The sequence below is a fragment of the Catharus ustulatus genome, chromosome 16 (assembly GCF_009819885.2).
Source record: "Catharus ustulatus isolate bCatUst1 chromosome 16, bCatUst1.pri.v2, whole genome shotgun sequence".
Lineage (NCBI taxonomy): Eukaryota > Metazoa > Chordata > Aves > Passeriformes > Turdidae > Catharus > Catharus ustulatus.
The window spans coordinates 6,567,401-6,585,866 of NC_046236.1; the positions used below are offsets into that span (position 1 = coordinate 6,567,401).

General features: G+C 40.0%; 2 protein-coding genes across 6 annotated transcripts in view; one reads left to right on the forward strand and one right to left on the reverse strand.

Moving 5' to 3' along the window:
- Positions 1–259: 259 nt before the first annotated feature.
- SNN (stannin) lies at positions 260–8,885 on the forward strand. Of its 3 annotated transcripts, XM_033074487.2 has the most exons (4): positions 260–334; positions 1,193–1,313; positions 4,175–4,288; positions 6,185–8,885. In XM_033074487.2, exon 4 carries the CDS (start codon positions 6,262–6,264, stop codon positions 6,523–6,525), a length of 264 nt encoding a protein of 87 aa, XP_032930378.1. In that variant the 5' UTR covers positions 260–334; positions 1,193–1,313; positions 4,175–4,288; positions 6,185–6,261; the 3' UTR covers positions 6,526–8,885. The 3 variants fall into 3 exon arrangements, 1 of the variants encoding a protein (XP_032930378.1); XR_004419576.1 differs by lacking the exon at positions 4,175–4,288; XR_004419577.2 differs by lacking the exons at positions 260–334; positions 4,175–4,288 and adding an exon at positions 632–801.
- The window catches only part of TXNDC11 (thioredoxin domain containing 11), a 28,411-nt gene continuing 18,411 nt past the window's right edge, over positions 8,467–18,466 (reverse strand). For all 3 annotated transcript variants that reach the window (XM_033074483.2, XM_033074484.2, XM_042779785.1), the window contains 5 exons: positions 17,050–17,833; positions 14,449–14,594; positions 13,679–13,788; positions 12,173–12,253; positions 8,467–9,542 (listed from right to left, as the gene is read on the reverse strand). In XM_033074483.2, coding sequence (XP_032930374.1) covers positions 8,915–9,542; positions 12,173–12,253; positions 13,679–13,788; positions 14,449–14,594; positions 17,050–17,833 — 1,749 coding nt within the window. In that variant the 3' untranslated portion in view covers positions 8,467–8,914. The remainder of the gene's footprint in view (positions 9,543–12,172; positions 12,254–13,678; positions 13,789–14,448; positions 14,595–17,049; positions 17,834–18,466) is intronic.

Here is an 18,466-nt window from a genome sequence, read left to right on the forward strand (position 1 = left end):
TGGTTGCGGCACTATCCTTGGTGGTGTTTAAGAGGAAGAGGTGTCTGGATGTGACGCTGGCTGATGCGGTTTAGAGATTTAGGGGTGATTGTGGTGGTACTGGGTTGATGGTTCAACTGGACGGTATTGAAGAACTCTTCCAACCTCTACGACTCCTCGTGGCGCGGGGCAGACCCGCGGCGGCTGTCGCGGGCAGGGAGGGAAGGGCTGCGGGGGCTCCGCCCGTCAGCTGTTGCTGCCCGGGCCCCGATTGGCGCCGCGCGGCGCCGCCCGGCCCCCGCTATAAGGCGGCGGCGCGGGCGGGGAAGGAGCTGCCGCGGCCGCGGCGAGGCTGGTGGGTGCTTTGGGGATGTGCGGGTGCTGACCGCGGGCGGGCGATGCGGGGGTGGGTAGGCTCGGCTCAGTACGGGACGGGGGTCGGTGGGGTGGGCAGGGACCCACGCCTGAGTTACGCCCGAGTTCCCCCTCTTTGGGCTGGGGCCGCCCCTTCTCGCTCTTTGTGTAAGCGGCGGCCCGCGGGGGGGTCCGCGCTCGGCCCTGCCGGGCTCCGAGCGGTGCTGGGCGCCCCGCAGGCCTCACGTGGGCCCCATGGGTCACTCGGGGCTCCCCCGGACCGGCCCGTGCCGCCTCGCTGCCTGCCCCGGGGCTCGGCCCCGTCTCCCGGCCAAACGTTTGCAGGCGCCCTGCCGTGCTGCAGTCACAAGGCGATGCCTCACGGATCGTCGGCGGCTGCTCGGGATGAGCACTGGGCTCCTCTCGGCTGGAGAGGCTCGTCCCTGCTCGCCCAATGCGAGGAGTTCGGTACGTGCTGCAGCGTATGTCTAAACCGACCTTTATGATGACAATCCGGGAGTTTTCGGTAACGCAAGTTGTTCAGACTGAATCTTGTTCTTTCTTCCTCTGAGTATCTGCAGTGTACGGTGCCCTCTCGTGCTCTTCCTTTTCCTGACACAAATGTAGATACAGACATTACATTTGTCGGTAGATGTTGCTTTTGAATAAACGTAAAGAACTTGAAACCACTTCTGAAACTCTTGCCTTGATTAGCAGGTAGGTGAAACAGTAAGGCTTCTTTCCCCGATAGCTTGTGCCAGCAGCCACTAGTTAAAAACGATTATGTCATTGGAAAGCCAAAAGTGAAAGGCCTGCAGGATGTGTAGCAGCTAGAGACCAATGTGATCCCTCTCCACAGGGGAAGAGCGAGAAGGAAGACTTGCCAGACAAGATCCAAAACCAGTGTGACCTTTCCCTTTCTGATAAGGTGACTCAGAAACACTGCGTAGAGGACTCCTAGCCAGAGCTGCTTGGTACAGGTATGTGACTGACTCCTGGGGTACTTGCTGTCTAGAGATTTGAGCTGTATATAAAAACTATCAGCAATATCAGGTGCAGTGTAGCTGCTGTTAGACAAAGCCATTTACAAACCCCCCAAAAATGACACGTTTAGAGGGCTACCTGGAATCTAAATAAAAAAAACCAACTTGTTTTTATCAGCAAGCTTAATGTTGGCATCTCAGTAATTTTTCTAATATATCAAGAGTTAAGCTATGCCAGGGTGTACATACAACATACTGCTTCTGATAATGGCGTGTCAGAAGTGACATCATGTCAGGACAGGCTTTTCATTAGGGCTCTGTGTGGATGTGACACTGAACAGATAAAAATCTGGAGTCCAACAGATGTTTTCCCTGCTGTGCAATTGCCTATGAAGTCAACATGGTCTTAACACTGTAAGCCTGTTTCCAGTTCTGCATTAACTGGCTGACTTGCCTGACAGGCAGTTGCAGCATAAACCTTTTCCACTTGCTGTGCTGCTGAGAAAGTCTGTCTGCTCTTGCAACTGTTGTTATGTCTGGAAAACATCTGAGACTGCTACTCTCTCCATCTTGCTGTCTTCTGTAAACTACCAACTTCTGTGTGGTTTAGCTTGGAGCAAAGCTTTAAAAGTGAGTCTTAAGTCTAAGGTACCACCACATCTCGTGTGGGAACTAAATGCTGTTCCAGCCAGCACTGTTAGGTATCAGCTTTCATTCTAGAGTGTCTAACAGTTGCCTGAATGCTAAGTTCTTGGAATACTGTCCATGGTTAATTAGCTACAGAAAAGTCCTGTTCTTTTATTTCTCATCAAAACTATAATAAGGGTTGGGAAAAGATGATTTGCACTGAAGCTTTCTACTGAACAGCTTCCTGCTTCTAAAATAGCCTCTGGTCAAGCCCCAGCTTGTGCAAGGTAACTTGACATTATCAGAAGCAGGTGGTACTAACTGGAGTTAATGAAGAGTAACAGTGATGCCATTTTTTTATGTGCAAGTGGGGAAGCCTGAGCACTCCTGTATTGTAAAGGCCTTGCTTTATTTGGGTAGTATGGATGCTATACACGCTTGTGTGCCAATGGTAAATGAGCACTGATCTTCCCAGTGGGTTCTCCCCTTGTCTTCCACTGGCAAGAAGGATGTTACTGTGATGAGTATGCTGCATTCCTCTAAAGGGATTTTACTAGCAGAAACAGGAGAAGACATTTTTCACAATTAGAAGCATGTTGACTACAAGCTGCTATTGGAGGGTTTTTAACTAAACAGTTTTTACTGATTTTTTTTTTTTTTTTTTAATTTAGGCTGAAGGTCGCTCTGGTAGTTTTATTCTCATTTCTTTACTGTGCTCCATTTAACTTACTTTAGGTGGAATACTATAATACAGTAGCTGCTACCCAACCCCCTACCAAAAAAAAAAAAAGACCAAAGACTTAATACTTGAACCTTGAGCATAAATACTTGATGAGGACTTCAATATATCTGGGTGAACTGTAGTAAATTTGCTTTTGAAGCCTCTTCCTATAGCTTTGGTTCAAATAGTGGCAGTGAAAGATGCCTGCAGGCATTGAAAATACTGAACTTAGCAGTATAATGCCTCTAATAATAGAAAACTTGGTTTAGAAACTAATTCCAGTCTTGCACTGAATTTGTCCCCTAGCAGCTTTCTGAAATTCAAACTGCCTGTTTGTCCTTTAGTTACAGCTTCTGAATTGGATAATAAAACTTCACAAATGAATTTGAGTAGAAGCTGGTGTTAGGCAAAAAAAGTACATTGCTTATGGAAAAATGGTTTCTAGTTGTTTTCACTGCTTGATTGCTGTAAAAACTGAAATAGGGTATTTGCAGTTCACACCAGTGCTCTGAGTAATCTTGCTAATGAGTAAATATGCTCTGATGCTTGATTTGATAGCAAGTGTGGTGGGAAGGGACATAGCTCTACAAGTGCCACCAATATATATGGATGGTGCTGGCAATCCCTCTGAAGATCAGGAGTTTATAGCCTCTAGCCTAGTATCTTCCAGGAGAAGTGATGAATGATGGCAGTGCTGGTTCTGGTATAGTCATGGGGTTTTTAGCTCAGGTAGGCTTTAAGGGGAGTGAGTCTGAACTATCTGTGGCCTTTAAATCAGTTTAAGGGGATCTACAAAATGCAGTATTTCCCCAATCAAGAACAGGAGTACAGAGACAGCTTAATCTGGATTCCAATCAGTTGCTGGTGTAAAGAATAGCAAGGTTGGATTTGTGTGTCCAGAAAATAACAAAATCCCAAGGCTTTGCCAGAAGTTCTTACAAATACAGTTACAACATGCAAATGTACTGCTAAAGGTAGAACTAAGACTGCAGGAGAGCTTTAGCTTTGCTCTAGCTAGCAATAACACTGTAGCTTCCAAACTACTTTAAGCTACTGTAACACACTATTAACTAGTGATTTGTGCCATCTGTACAGATGCTTAATACCTGACTTTATACAGGGTGCTGGCTCTCAAGTCCCTGAGTGGGAAGAGGGTATGCCTGAAGGAATGATGCTTACACTTTGTCACTGAGAAGTGAAATTCTTTGAATTCTAAATCAAATGGAAAACATTTGGAAATTTAGAAGTTTTTACCTGTGGATTTGGCCAAGAAAGATCTTTAAGAGGAATCTGTAAGTTGCTGCATGGCACTTGAATTTGGACTCAAAATTGTCTAGTCAGCATAAGTTCGTCTTGTGCATCCTGAAATAAGATTGATGGTGATCCTGAAACAAGATCCTGGTGATGTGCAAAGTTTAACACTTTATATAGTTGATACTGTATACTCACTCAAAGACTGGCAGAGGGGTAGCATCTGCAATAGTTCCCACTATGAAAAACTGTTTTCTAGGTGACAGCAACTGCTTAATGTAAGGCTATATGCTGACCCAAACTGCTGCTTGCAATAGTGCAATCTGAAGAAGAGGCCTCAATGTGGCCATGGAATGTCTGCATGACAAGCCAGGTAATCTTTTATGTTGATACTGTACTGTTTTGGCTGGACCAAACAGTGCTGCTCTTTAGACAAGCCCTGAGGAAAATGAACTACATGAAAGTCACTCTTAATTACCTTCAGCTGATCACCCTGTATTGAATAAGCATTGCAGAACCAAGGTGATTATGACAAAACACACTTCTCTGGCTGCAGTGGGCACACAGCCCTGCTGACGGTGTGTAGTGTGGTCAGGTTTGGTTTTACTACGTAGGCAGAATTGGGTCTGCAGAACTTGTCTGGTTGTACCAGTTATACTACAAGCTATCGATTGCTGTAGTTTACAGGACTGGAAATGTAAACAGAGTGTCTGCAAGTTATGTGACATTGGGCTCTAATAACATGTGCTGAACTCTGTAGTGGTGTCCTTGCTGAAATGGTGGTGCACATGGATCTGTCATTCCATGAGACAAACATCAGGGAACCAACTTAGTATCTGGCTTAAGCTGTCTTGATAAGGATCCTGCACTGTAATTACCTTGACTCGTGTCAAAATGTGGGTGAGACTTCTGGTGCAGTGGGTGACATTCACTGTAACCTAGTGGTCCTGGCTTAGGGTGGGTTAAGACTGACTGCTCCTGAGGGGTTTTTGTATGAAGGTGCTGCCCTTGCAGCTGACTGCAGCAGTGATGGTGAGCAAGAGCCTTTCCTGGACAGGTGTATGTGACCCTCAACAGACTGGCTGCCAGAAGATACTCCTGTTACCCCACTGCCAGTCAGTGGGTACAGGACAGGAGGAAGGCACATGTGCATTTAGAGCTGGCCTTAGAGCCTCCAGGGACTGCATCTTTTGTACCTTAAATGGCAGTATTGAGCCCTAACCTGGTTTTTATGGTAGTACAGAGGTAAGAGATGTTCCTGGGTAGGACTGGCTCTGGTCTCTACTATAAAGTCTTCCATGAGTTAGTGTTTTGTTGAAGAGTTGGGGTAGTAGGAAAGAAGCAAGTCATTCATTACCTTTTTTGTCCTAGTTGAAGGAAGGAAAGTGAAGCTATCAGCTTTGTAAACAGTAACTTTGAAACTTAAGACAAGGCTCACATAACTTTTTTAGATAGGGTTGTGAACTTGGAAGAAGTAGCAAAAGACATTACCTGTATATTTTTGTCCTGCTCAAACTACAGCAAACTAAGGAAGTCTTGGAGCTCTTCCAGTTTCCTCCTGCTGCCTCTCTTCCAATTTCAGCTGCAATCCTAACAGATTACCTTTTTCTTATGGTTTTAATGCCACCAAGAAGAGCAGGAGCTTAAAATGGTATTTCCATTGTGCTTCATTAGTGTTAAACACCTCTACCTGCTTTTTATGAAAAAAAAAAAAGGTAACAGATGTTTTGTGTGTTCAATGAACAAACAATTACCATCTAGCCAGCCCTTGTAAGCAGACCAGTGTTATGGATAGGCTTAGAGTAATGCATTTGCACTGCAATTACCTTCCCAGTTAGCTTACCAATCCTGGAATTGTTAGTATATAAGAAAGATGTTTGTAAATTAAATCTTAAAATGTACTGTTCCTGTAGGATTCTTTGAGGAAAACTAAATATTCCTGAATTGCTACGTTGTCATGGATTTGGGATTTCACTTGTGATACAGCATTTGTATCAACAGTCTTAAATCTCCCTGTACTAAACTATATGAATTCCATGAGCTTTTAGTCTTATATCTCCTAGAGAAAATTGTTACCTCCTAGTAGGCTGTGTGGTATCTCAAGCATGTGAGGAGCCAAAACATGGTTCTATGATTCTGTGACTGAGCAGCACAAAGCACTGGAATGCAAGAGGATCCACGTGCCCTTGTCGACAATATCAGCCATTAATATAGTCTCGCTGAGTGCGGTAAAACTGCACAAGTTCATGATCTATTTTTAACCCTGCAGGAGTTTGAAGATGCATCGAGACTGATAGTGAGGACGGAAAAATCTCCTAAAGAAGAGCACAGCCTGAACTATTGGCCATGTCTATCACAGATCACAGCCCCACCACGGGAGTGGTGACTGTCATTGTTATCCTGATCGCTATCGCGGCTCTGGGAGCCCTGATCCTGGGCTGCTGGTGCTACCTGCGGCTGCAGAAGCTCAGCCAGTCTGAGGATGAGGAAAGCATTGTGGGTGAGGGAGAAACCAAAGAGCCCTTTCTGCTGGTGCAGTACTCCGCTAAAGGACCCTGTGTGGAGAGGAAAGCAAAGCTAACTCCGAACAGCCCTGAAGTACACAGCTAACTTGGAGCAACACGTGCAGATGGACTATATGCTCGTGACATGTGTAACCAGCAGAAACATTTCAATACTGTGAAGAACCTGGTCCTGTGCACGCTACTCATCAGAAAACAGCCTGATGAGAATTAAATAAGCTTTGTCCACAACTGCATGCACTGAGAGGTTGCACTTTGCATCGACTGTGTATCCTAATTCCTCTATGGCAGGAGCTGACTCGCCTGGTGTAATGTCCATTGCCGGCAATGGGCACAGGAATATACTGTGTGAAAAGACTACTACTGTTTTTTGTTACTTGAATGTTTAGCTGAGCCTATTTTGATAGAGCTACTACTGTAATGTGAACTACTTTAGAACTGTGAACTGTAAATAGGCTGCCAGAAACTTCATGCTTTGTATTCTGTCGCATACGGGAATATGATGCAACTGTATATAATACACAGGGGGCTCCTGAACCACTACCATGGATGGGACTCCAGACCTTAAAAACCAAATCTGCAGTTAAAGCTTGCTTCTGCTACTAGATTGAGTGTGTAGCCATTAAGTCAGAACTCATCCTTTGAACAGTTTATTGGACTGATGCAGAGTACTTGATTTGAAAAGAAGGGATAAGCCTTCAGCAATATGCTGAAGGAGGAAATATAGGAGCTACAGGAAAGGATGAGCTCCTTTAGCTGCAGCTATGTTGGTTAAGCTTTTTGCTGCTAGAACTGAATTCTGTATGTAGCTACTGCAAGGAAACTGCCATTTGGATGGGTTCCAACCTGGGAACTTATGATGGATATTGAACCCTCAGGGAATGTCCAGAAGGTTTCCAGGTTGTTTGAAATGGCAGTAGAGCAGGCTTGTCTTCCATAGGTCTGTCTGTGTGCTAAAACTGCAGAAGTGGTTAAGCCAGTTTTGCTAAGTAGTGTGAATTCATCCTAGAACCCTGGTTTGTGTATGTTAACAGCCTGTTACAAAAAGGCATTTTAGTCTACAGCCAGACAACTCTAGAATTGAGTTAATGGACCTTGTATATATCAAACTTTTGAATTGTACTACAACAGGAGAAGTTTCAACCTTTTCTACTGTTGATAGGGACAAGGGTTATTGCTGGTCAGTTTGTCAAAGCTTCTAGCTAGCAATGGCCAAGTCCTTCCAGATAACACACATTTCCTGCTCTGTGCTGAAGTTCAGCTATAAGAACTGTGAAAAGGTGTTGAATGGGAAGTTCTGGACTGCAAAGGTTTGAGGGGAGGAGAAGGAACAACACTGAGCAGCCAATGGCAGCTTACATATTCTAAACTCTTTGTGTAGGCACACATGCTTAGAGGTCACTGGCCTGTTTTCTATTACTTGATACATGGCCTCCTTTGCATACTGATATTTTTAAACACTTAATTGCCTAGCCTTAATTCAGCTCCAGAGGAAGCATTAGACTTGCTTCTTGTACCTGTACATATGGAATAACTTAAGGCCTAGCAAGCTTGCTTGAGAATTTTGACTATATGCAAGACAAGAAGGGTCTAGACAAAAAGTTTGTCCCCTTCTTCTATACTAAGATGTTGAATTGCTTTTTTAGTGCTACATTTGCCTTTTTAAAATTGAAAGCTGTCATTTGAAGCAAAAAAATGCTGTCAGTAGTAAAAAAGTAGGAAAAAGCTCCTGCTGTTGCCTCTTGAGTACAACATATGGGGTACAGCTGATGATGTTCTTACCCAGACACATGCTTTTTAGATACTGCTCTTAAGAGACTTGCATGTATAGTCAGACCTGTACACTTATATTGCTGTATTTGAGACCTCTTAAAAGCAAAGAAAAAAGGATTAATTCAGTAAGACTTCCTGTAATTTTCAGTAGTGAACAGTTCACACATGGCTCTTGTGGTTTCCAGACAGTCAGAATACCAGTATACAAAAGTGATACAAAGTGCTGAAGTTATAGAACAGAACAGTTGTAGCAAGATGACTTTGTCCATTCAAGTTTACTGATTACACAGATGAAGTATCTATTTTAATTCAGCAAAGAGAATGCAGTGTAAAGGGCAAACTTCAGAAATTATGGAAAAGTATAAATCAAAGGTCTGATTTCCCTTCTAGCAGCTGTAAGAAAACCTGTGAAAACTAACTGATCCTTAGTCAGGTGCTGCACACTGCTGCCCCTACAAACCAGTATCTTTAATTTAAATGGATAGGTGTTTGCAAGTTAGTGCAATAGTAAAGTGCAGAAAGTGTTTTCCATTCATCTCTTAAGATGGGGCTATCTAATAAGTTGTTCAAGTATACAAAAATATTCCATTTGAATTTTCTTTTTCCAGATCACATGGGGGAATAAGTCTTTATTTACAATGAATGTCAATAAAATTTGCATAAATACCTACCCAATACTGCATCATTTGACTTTGTGTAAGCAATTATTCTGTCCTATTTCCACTACTGTGCTCTGTCTCTATGGTATCAATGTTATCAATCCTTTTTTCCTCTAAAGCAGCAGTAGCTGTTGAAAGTGATATATCATTATCTTCAGAAAGTGTTTGCTCAGATTGAAGGGATTCTTTAATTTCATCTTTGCTCTGTAGTTTTCCTCCTCTTGATGCCACCAGAATTCTCAATAAAGCATTCTCTTTAAGGAGGTTTTCTGATGCATCAGCTAATTCTTGAAGCTTTTCAGCCATTTCTAACAATTCTTGATTCTTCTGGTCATATGTGGCCTGTAACTGCTCACTGTGGAGCTGTAGAGTCTTGTGCTGCTTTTCCAGTGTGTGTTTTTGCTGCTGTAGTCTCTGCTCCTCTCTCCTGGCTTCAGAAAGCTGTGCTTCAAGCTGGTCGTGGGCCTGATGAAGGGCACTGATTTCTGATCTTAACTTCTGAATTTCTCTCTCTAAGTGTGAGATGTGTCCTTGCTGTAGAACTGACTCTCTATGTAGGCATTCTTTGGTACAGGGCTCTGATGAAGAAAGACTTGAGTGATGTAAAATAAATTTCAGGAGATTAGGAAGGTTAACTGAAAAGTCTTCAGGGTACTTCACACTTTGCTCCTTCCTAGAAGGACATAATAAGTTAATAATAAAATACTCAGGAAAATTAAGGGTAACTTTACCTAAACATCTGCTCTTTAACTCCAACTTGATACCTTATTTTTTATCAGGTTAAGTACAGCAGCTAGGAGATACCTAAACTCATGTAATAAAGATAAGAGCACACAGATTTTCTTCTGATGAACACTTTTTCCTGTGTTCCAGTCTGGGTGCTGTAAGCATTTCTGCATGGGACTGGTATGTGAAGAAAAAATTCTATTAAACCTCAGAAAACAGATTTGACTCTCAAACAATAAGTAGTCATGATCGTGGGTTATGAACTTCAAGTACATAGGGCAGCATCACTGTGTGATCAGGGCACAGTGCCATTAGTGTTTGTAGTTGAAGCATGACATTTAAATGTTCCAAAGTCTACATATATTATTAGAATTTAAGTCCATATATATAAGGCTACCCTATGGGAAAGGACTATTTTGAACCTGTTTTCCTAGAAGCAGTAGCTTAGTTCCAGCACATGAAAACCATGGCAAGGGAGGTCTTTTAAACACAAGTCACTTTAGTCAGAAGTAAGGCCCTTTTACTGTCAGAAAAAAACAACTCTTTACTTGTTCCTCTTACATTTTGTCTTAATGGCAGGGCTGATGAAGGAAGCAAACCAAACAAGGTTTCTCTGTTGGTGGTTTCCCCCCTAAAACTGTAAATACTAAGCCCAGCATATAAAGCAGGTAAACTTCCTTGCTTTCTGCAATAGCATGAACTGTTGTAACAGGGCAAGAGAGGCCAAGAACAGCAAGTACCAAATTTCTTCCTCAAGACTATCAGCGACTAAAAACCACAGCTCCAGCTGTGACAAATGTTACAATTACTGCCCTTTGTGGATGCTGTGCACACATAAGGCTCAACTGTCCTCTAACGACTAGACAGGAACTAACACTTGCTCTTCTGTTCCTGAACCAGTTCCATCTTCATCCTTTCACTCAGCATATAACACAATTGCACTTCTCCTGCAGCACAGCCACTTCCACCTCACTCTGTACAACGGGGAAGCCTGTCCATAGCTTAAGGGTTTGGATTTGCTCCAGCTTTGCCAGTCAGCAGCATATTCTCGTTCCTGAGGCAGCCATCACAAGGAAGAAAAGCTTAGTTTGCTTTCCTGGGGCTGTCAAATTCATGACTAGAGTAATAGTAAGTAGCATACATTCAGATATGGGTTAATTACATATGTGAAAAAAAGGACAGAATAAGCCCAAACAAAAATGATTGCAAAGCAAGAAAGCCAGATTCAAGCACAATGTCTAAAACCTCCTAGTGCTCCTGTACAACAACACACCACTGCCAACTCTTGTGTCCCCTTGTGTGTGACATTATATCCTGCATTGGTTACAATGTGCATCTGGAACAGGGAGTTCCTCCTTCACCAATTACACTGCCCTCAAAAATGCCTTCTGCAAAATCCAACTCATAAGCATGTGGGATATAAAAAGTTTAATTTCATTTACTGAAAATGACTTACTGTACATCAGGTAGAAGACAGACACCATATTTTATCAATAATTCAAGAACCTCAGTCAGATGATGCTTCTGCTCATCAAGATGAAGCTATTTTTGGTAGAGTGAGCACCATGAGTTTTCCTCCCCTGGACCAAGTTACTCTGGTAATTACCATCAGCAGTTGCTCAGCTGACTGTCAGCTCCCATCCCAGATTAATGAATCATGACATAATTTAAGCAAAAAATAGTCTACACTAAATCAAAATTGTCTCATTATATTGTGGTAATGTTTTACTACACCATCATCCATTTTTATTGATCAAAACCACAGCATGTATCAAAGAAGCTAAAAGGCTATTTAAAACAAATAGCAGAACAAAATATTAACAGCATGTGGTGGAAAGAAATTGAGAACAGAGTTAATTTGCAAAAATTGTCTCCTAAGGCAAATGGATAAGAAGCTGCATAAAAAGCACTCATATGAGATACTTTTATATTCAAAATGAATATATGACTACTCTAGTAGTGCTACAGGTACTACAAATACTATCAGATCCTGATTTTCTTGATTACCTACATGCACCAAAATATAAAAAACCCTAGAGTGGAAAACCAGGAGGGGAAGTAATGCCTAGAGGTAAGGTACCTTTATAAAACCAGCTGGAGCATTACAAAAATAATCTTAATAAAACTACTCAGTCTGTCCCTCCAGGGACTGTCTAGAGCATTACAGAGACCCAGACAAAATCAGTACCTATGAAAAGACATAGGGAGACCATCAGTTGGAAGTTGGGGTAGCTCAGAACTGATATAAACAAAACTCTGTACTGGATTAAAATGCGAATGGCAAAACTTAAGGCACAGTTTTAAAGATTTTGTGGTAGGTAACTGCCCAGTACCTACTGAATTCCCATTTGCTGATGGTAAGAGCCCTTGAGGGAGAAGGGTGGAAATCTGTGAGTGTTGGTTGGATTATTTTGTTGCTTTGCTGGTGGCTTTTTTTATTAGAATATTCATGAAGAATGCATATATGGAAATTATTTACTCTTTGGCTTTTTTCTCTACTAAGACACGTAACCAGATAATTACTGCACCTTAGTAAAATAGAAGTAAAAAAATCCACATGGAAAAGAATTACATTACCTCTGATGAGGAAAAAATAAAATGGTTGGGAGACGGTCTGTCATAAATTCCCAGGGCAGGTCATTTCGAGTCACATCAATTCTGTGAGGAAGAGACACACTGATGAGGAGAACAGGCACATGAACAATCTGCATCTTCTTGTAAAATGCCATTTTAGGGATTGGGAAGAAGGACATTTAAGTATCTGTGAAAGTAAGTATAAATGTTTCTGCCAGAAATACACTGTGCATATGAGTCAGCAGAATTAATTACCAATAATCAAGATGATGACTCTCAGTTTAACAAGTATCTGTGTGGTTTTTTCTCTAGAAAAATACGTTCAATACTGCAACTGCTCTAAACCAGCAATTAAACCCCAGTTGCTCCCTGTGTACACACAGTGAACACATTGTGTACACACCTTCCTTCTGAGATAAATATGTCAAACACGAGACAAGTTATTTTCAGTCATTCATTTGTTCCTCAAGTACATCTCTCAATAGTGTCCCCTCGAGTAGTTTTGGTAGTAAATTATTTTGCTTCTTCCGAGGACAAGCACATTCTTAAAGGTACTTTTTTTCCTAAAGCTATGAGTAGAAAGGAACACTTGGTTCAACTGTTTGATATTGTTTTCTTCTGCATTTTAGGGCTTCTTTTCAAAAATCAAATTCTTAATAATTACAAATTACTATAGAACAAAATAGACAATCCCATCAGTATTACTGCTGTGAAAATAATGGAACAAAGGGGAGAACTTCAAAATCTGGCAGGAGAATGGGTGTAGCCTTTGGAATAGCATCACATCTGTGGCAATAAAGCCACAATTATAAACAGGGGATGAAAATCCAGATTTTTAATTCATTTATTTTTTCTCTACATCCCATGCTGTCTCCTGGAGTAAGGTCAGTCAGAATCAAATAAAGATGCAATCAGAGCAAATGCTTAAAGTAATTATGCATTAGTATCACACACATGAACAAGAATGTTTCTGTTGCATGGAAACATTAATAACTCTGGAAACACCAAAGAAAACAATGTATTTTTTACACATAAAATATATTTAAATATATATTAAAATATACATTACACACATGCATGTATAAATATATTTCTGTAAACTGGTTTGGCTGGGATAGAGTTAATTTTCTTTCATGGTAGGATGTAGGCTGCTGTTTCAGATAGTTGCTAACAAAAAATATATACATACAAATAGCATATTGCCATTTGATACAAATCATCAAGTTATGGATTCACTTCTTGAAATTAGGAAGTTTCAAGGTAAATTGCACAGTTTAAAAATTATTTTAATGAAAGTGGGTAACTACTGCAGTGAGATTGAAAACTACCAAATACATACAAGGGAATACATACAGACATTGTTTTGTACATATACAAATCAATGCATTCAAAGAGAAATTAAGCAGATGACATTCACATCTATATTGCACAGTTGTAGAGAGAGAAAAAAGGCTGATGACCTCAGTGATCTTACATTATTCTGGAAAGATGAAATTAGAATCTTTTTACCTTGCCACAGTGAAACTGTCAGGAGGCAAAAGCCGAGCAAGTTGAATAAAGATGTGATTAAGAGAAGCACAGAATCCACACCACTGTGCATAATACAGCAGCAAGACATTCTGAAAAGTGAAATGGAGAAGAGTTTGAGTACCTATTGGAGGTAATCTGCAGAAAGGAGCATGGGAACTCTTGAACTGTGAAAGCAAATTTTTTCCTAATATTAATGAACTTTATTGTATAAAGTTACTCACTGCTGCTCTCTACTAAGTTAACACACCCAAAAATTCTTGCAGAATGCTTTTCCCATGAAGTCAAAATGAAAAGATTATTTAGTTTAAGATCATTCCCTTTAAGTGAAAATGCACCAAACTTTGCTACACTTCCCAAGATTCTTTTGTAATCTTAAATTCCTATATATCTAACATTGATTGTACACTTCATAAGGGGGGAAAAATGGCATCCAGACTTCTGCTTTCTGCCTCTAACTGGCAAAGCAGGGGTTGGGGCTGCTGGAAACTAACTGGAGATGCAGAGATTTGCTGCAGATTTGAATGACAATGGATATTCCTTACTATCATCACATATTTTACAAAATCAAGGCAATTTAACTGTACTCAGGATGAGATCTGTTTTCGTGGCATGCAATTGGAAAGCCTTTGAATTCTTACAAAACAACACATTTTATGTTACAAGTAAGCAAAGCATATCAATATTAAACACCCCCTCGTTAAAATCTGTGCCATTATCTGTGAGAAAGCTGTTAAGGGATGAGGTGCTACCTTGGCACTCAGGAACACGGTCTCATGGAAGGTGTTCGTAGTCACTTCAGTGACCACATGCTCTTCATGAAAATGGACTGAAGGGTCATCAACCAGATGCCTTTTCAAGGGACTGTAGAGAACACTGAAATTCTTAATGAAGTTCTCTGAAATGAAATAGATACATAAAGTTATTTCAGTTTTGCAGAGGTGATTTTGGCACTTTTTGCTTTAGTATTTAGAAGAACTTAAAGAGAAAATACAAATTGAAATCTGGTTTCATGTCATTAATTTCTGACAGTTTGGTATCAACTCTTGAGTAACCACAACTGATGAGAAAACAGGATAAAGCTTCACTGGTTGGGTTTGTTTTTATTTTGCTCATTACAGTCTTGTCACTAGCCACACCAGACTTTAATCTTGTGTCAATATGCCATAATAATATTCCATTCTCCTAATCACACATCTGCTAAGGCACAAATAGTAACCTCTCAATATTTTAACTTCTAATTATATTGAAAGCCTCCACATTTATTTGCATTTTTTCTTCAATTTTTAATTACTTTCTCTGTAATTCTTTTCTTTCAACCTTTAAATATCTGCTATTCCCATACCAATATGACTAATCCCCTTTTGTCTATCAGTGACCACCTTCCTCTTTGTTCTATTTTCTCCTTAATTTTAAGATACTTAACAAGTAGCTGGCCACTGGTAAAAATTTAAAATAAGCTCCAAAGCCCTCAATTACCTTCAGCTACACTACTCTGAGCCTGCACTACATTCTCTAAATTGCTGCAAGGTATCAGTAATATCCTTCTTTGAACTTGGATAGTGCATTATTCTGTGCATTAAAAAATAGCGAGCATTTAATAATCAAGACAGAAAGTAAAATATGAAAAATAATAAAAATAATTGTTTGATCAAATAGAAACAGCTTTGTCCTTGCATTTCCAGCATAAAAACTAGGCGCAAGTAAAACTGCCACTTTTGTACAGACATACAAAGTACCAAATCATCAAGTTTATCTCTGAAATGCAAACAGCAGTACATTTAGCTCCTTATTTACTATTCACCATTTCATTTGATTCTCATACCAGGCAAAAAGAGGCTTTTTTTTTTTTTTTGGCGATCTCCAGATTTGGAATATATATCGATGATTAAATAGTAACTGAAAGGAAGGGGTTAATTAAAAGACATTCCTGAATTTCTAGAAACCATCTGTAAAGACGGAGATCTGGCAAGTGTATTAAGCAGCACTGTTTTGGTATTATGAAATACTAAGTTAAGATCTTAAAAAATTAAAACAAAATTAAAATAAAAAGCACGTAACCCAGTCATAAATCAGAGACTCCTTGATAAAATATGCAGGAGCAGAAGTTTTCTGGATGTCCAAATGATGGAACAGCAGTGTACTGAGTCTTACTCTGCAGAGAAACACTCATCATACTTAGGAAATCCTGTGACCTAAAAAATGTTCAAGAGAGAAAGTACTGGAAACACAAAGGGGAAGGAAATTTTTATGTCCTCATTCTGATCTTAGAATTTCCTAAGTATCCTTTTATGGTCACTGAGGTTTTTGTTTGTTTTTCCAGAGTCTTTTCCTGGGGTTTGGGATAGAGACAGGATACAGGGCTGCATGTGATCCTTAAAAAGAACATGGCCATTTATTCTATGTTGTGCATATTTTTGTAGTTAGATTTATGGCAAAAAGGAAATGTAATTTGTGCTATAAGAATTATAGTGATATATGTTATTGAGCAATTTCTTTTCATAGCTGAAGTGTCTCCCATGTTTACTTACATAGCTAACATTAGGAAACCCAGTATTTTCTGAAGGTAGACTCAGTTTTTGCACATCAGCATGACAGGCAAATGCACATGGTCAGGAATATTTTGTCTTACTCAAAAACTTGAAAATAAATCAGAACTGCAATCCTTGAGTTGTTTTATCAGGGTTTTTGTTTGTTTATTTGTTTTTCTGGGTTTGGTTTTTTTCCTCCTTGATTTTGGACAGGAAATAACAATAATTGGCAGACTTGGCCACAACCACTTCAGAGCTCCACCTTGTTACCTTGAAAACACAAGGTAGTATGAAGACACACTTTTCATAATAAATTTATATCAATTTATGTTGGTTTCAGAAGACAAGAGGATGGGGAAGTCTCTGCTGCTAAGTGGTCAGTATCTCCTAAAATTTTGTGATATTTTAGTACACAGAACAGCTGTCAAACACCAACACTGCCATTAATATACAAATTTCATCTGTAATCAAGTATTCTAGAAAAACTGAAATTTTTTCCACACACAAGTTAATTTAGATTTTACCAATTCCACCAATGCATCAGGAAGTCAAGAATCACACATTTTAAGGCTCACTTCTTATAAAGCAAATCACTTATCATATAAGGAACTTAGTTCTTATGTCACCTAAAACATGATCATGTTCTAGCCAACAGAATTATTCATAAATGCTTGGTTAACTATTAAATAGGATAGAATAAATTACAATTCACAGTGTTAACTTCACAAAGTAGTCTCTCTTTTCAAAATCACATTAAGTTTTCCGGTCTTGCTTGGAAACACAATTTTCTGAATTCAAGCATTTGTAGAATGAATACTGTACCTAGGGTAGGTCCAACAAGTGACTGATTCTGGTCCAGGACATAGTGCACTTCCTCCTTCAGGTCAACAATGGCAGCAAATTCCTTAAAATTAGTAGATCTTGATGCTCCTAGTCTCTCTGCATATATCCAAAAAAGATTTGAATCCAGTAGATAGAGATTCAAGGTTTTGTTGGTCCTGCAGCTCAGACCAGTAATGTTTGTGCTACTAATATTAAGGTCAGGAATAAAACAATTCCTATCCTCAATGTGAGGAATAGAAAATTGAGTATTATCTTTCTTCCCATGGGAAGAAAATGCTACTTTGGGGGTCTGAAAGATGGTCTTCTCAGAACTAATGAGACTTAAAAAATGCCTGTTTACTGTCCTGCAACATGCAGTGTAATAGCTGAAGGGACTATAGAAACTTAAGAAATTGCTGCATTCTATGGTATTTGATATTACTTGAAAAAAGGTATGTTCCTGGAGGTAGAAAGAGTCCAAAGCTGCTTCTATCTCTAAAAAGTTACAGTGTGGCACATGGACTTTATTTGGTTTGACACCAAGAGTCTGGTTAACACAGAGCTCACAGACATTGTGAGTTCTGGAGATGGAGTGCCACTGTGGAAGCACCACCGTGTTACAGCACGGGTACTTGGCTATGGGAAATGTTTCGGAGAACTTCAGATGTGCATCTGTTACAGAGGAATCAAAAGCTGGTGAATCAGAGTCTCCTACGTGCTGAAGATCTGGCTCAGGTGCCTGGCTTTTATTACACTTGTGGTATTCCAAGGCCACTTTGGTAATCTGGGGAGGGAAATAAAGGAGAGAGAAAAAAAATCAAGATTAACTGTGCATAGTTCACCCATATGCAGTTATCTGTTGCAGGTTTAACAATATTATGTGCAATTAGAGATAGAATTTCAGAAACATGAAGCTGACTAATCTTTGTTCTTTAAAAAAATTGCAGGGGGCTCTGACTTGACAACAAAGTTAAATTTTCAGGTATTTCAGCATATAAACGCTGAATATACAGAACAACAAAGACACTTTAAAATATTCAGTCCACCACACTGATTGCAAGGTCTTCTATGCAACATATTTACTACAGTGTAACAACACTACATTTTATGGCTAAACCTCACTACATGAAGCATTCCTGAATTTCCCTCATTTTCCAATACGAGGAGAAAGTAAATAAAAGCATTCCCATATGGAGAGGGAATAGAGATTTCTTCTGGCATAGGTGGTACACAGATTTTTTAACAATCACTGAGAGTGTTGAAGCAATGTTTGTATTCTCCCAGCCACGGGCATATAGTTGTAATATACTCCAGGTGTACTCTGCACATCGTAACTTACCAGGAGAAGAAAGAAAACAGGGAAAAAACCAACCTGTTCCTCCATGCAAACATTCCTATGCTATATCACCAGTTTGCT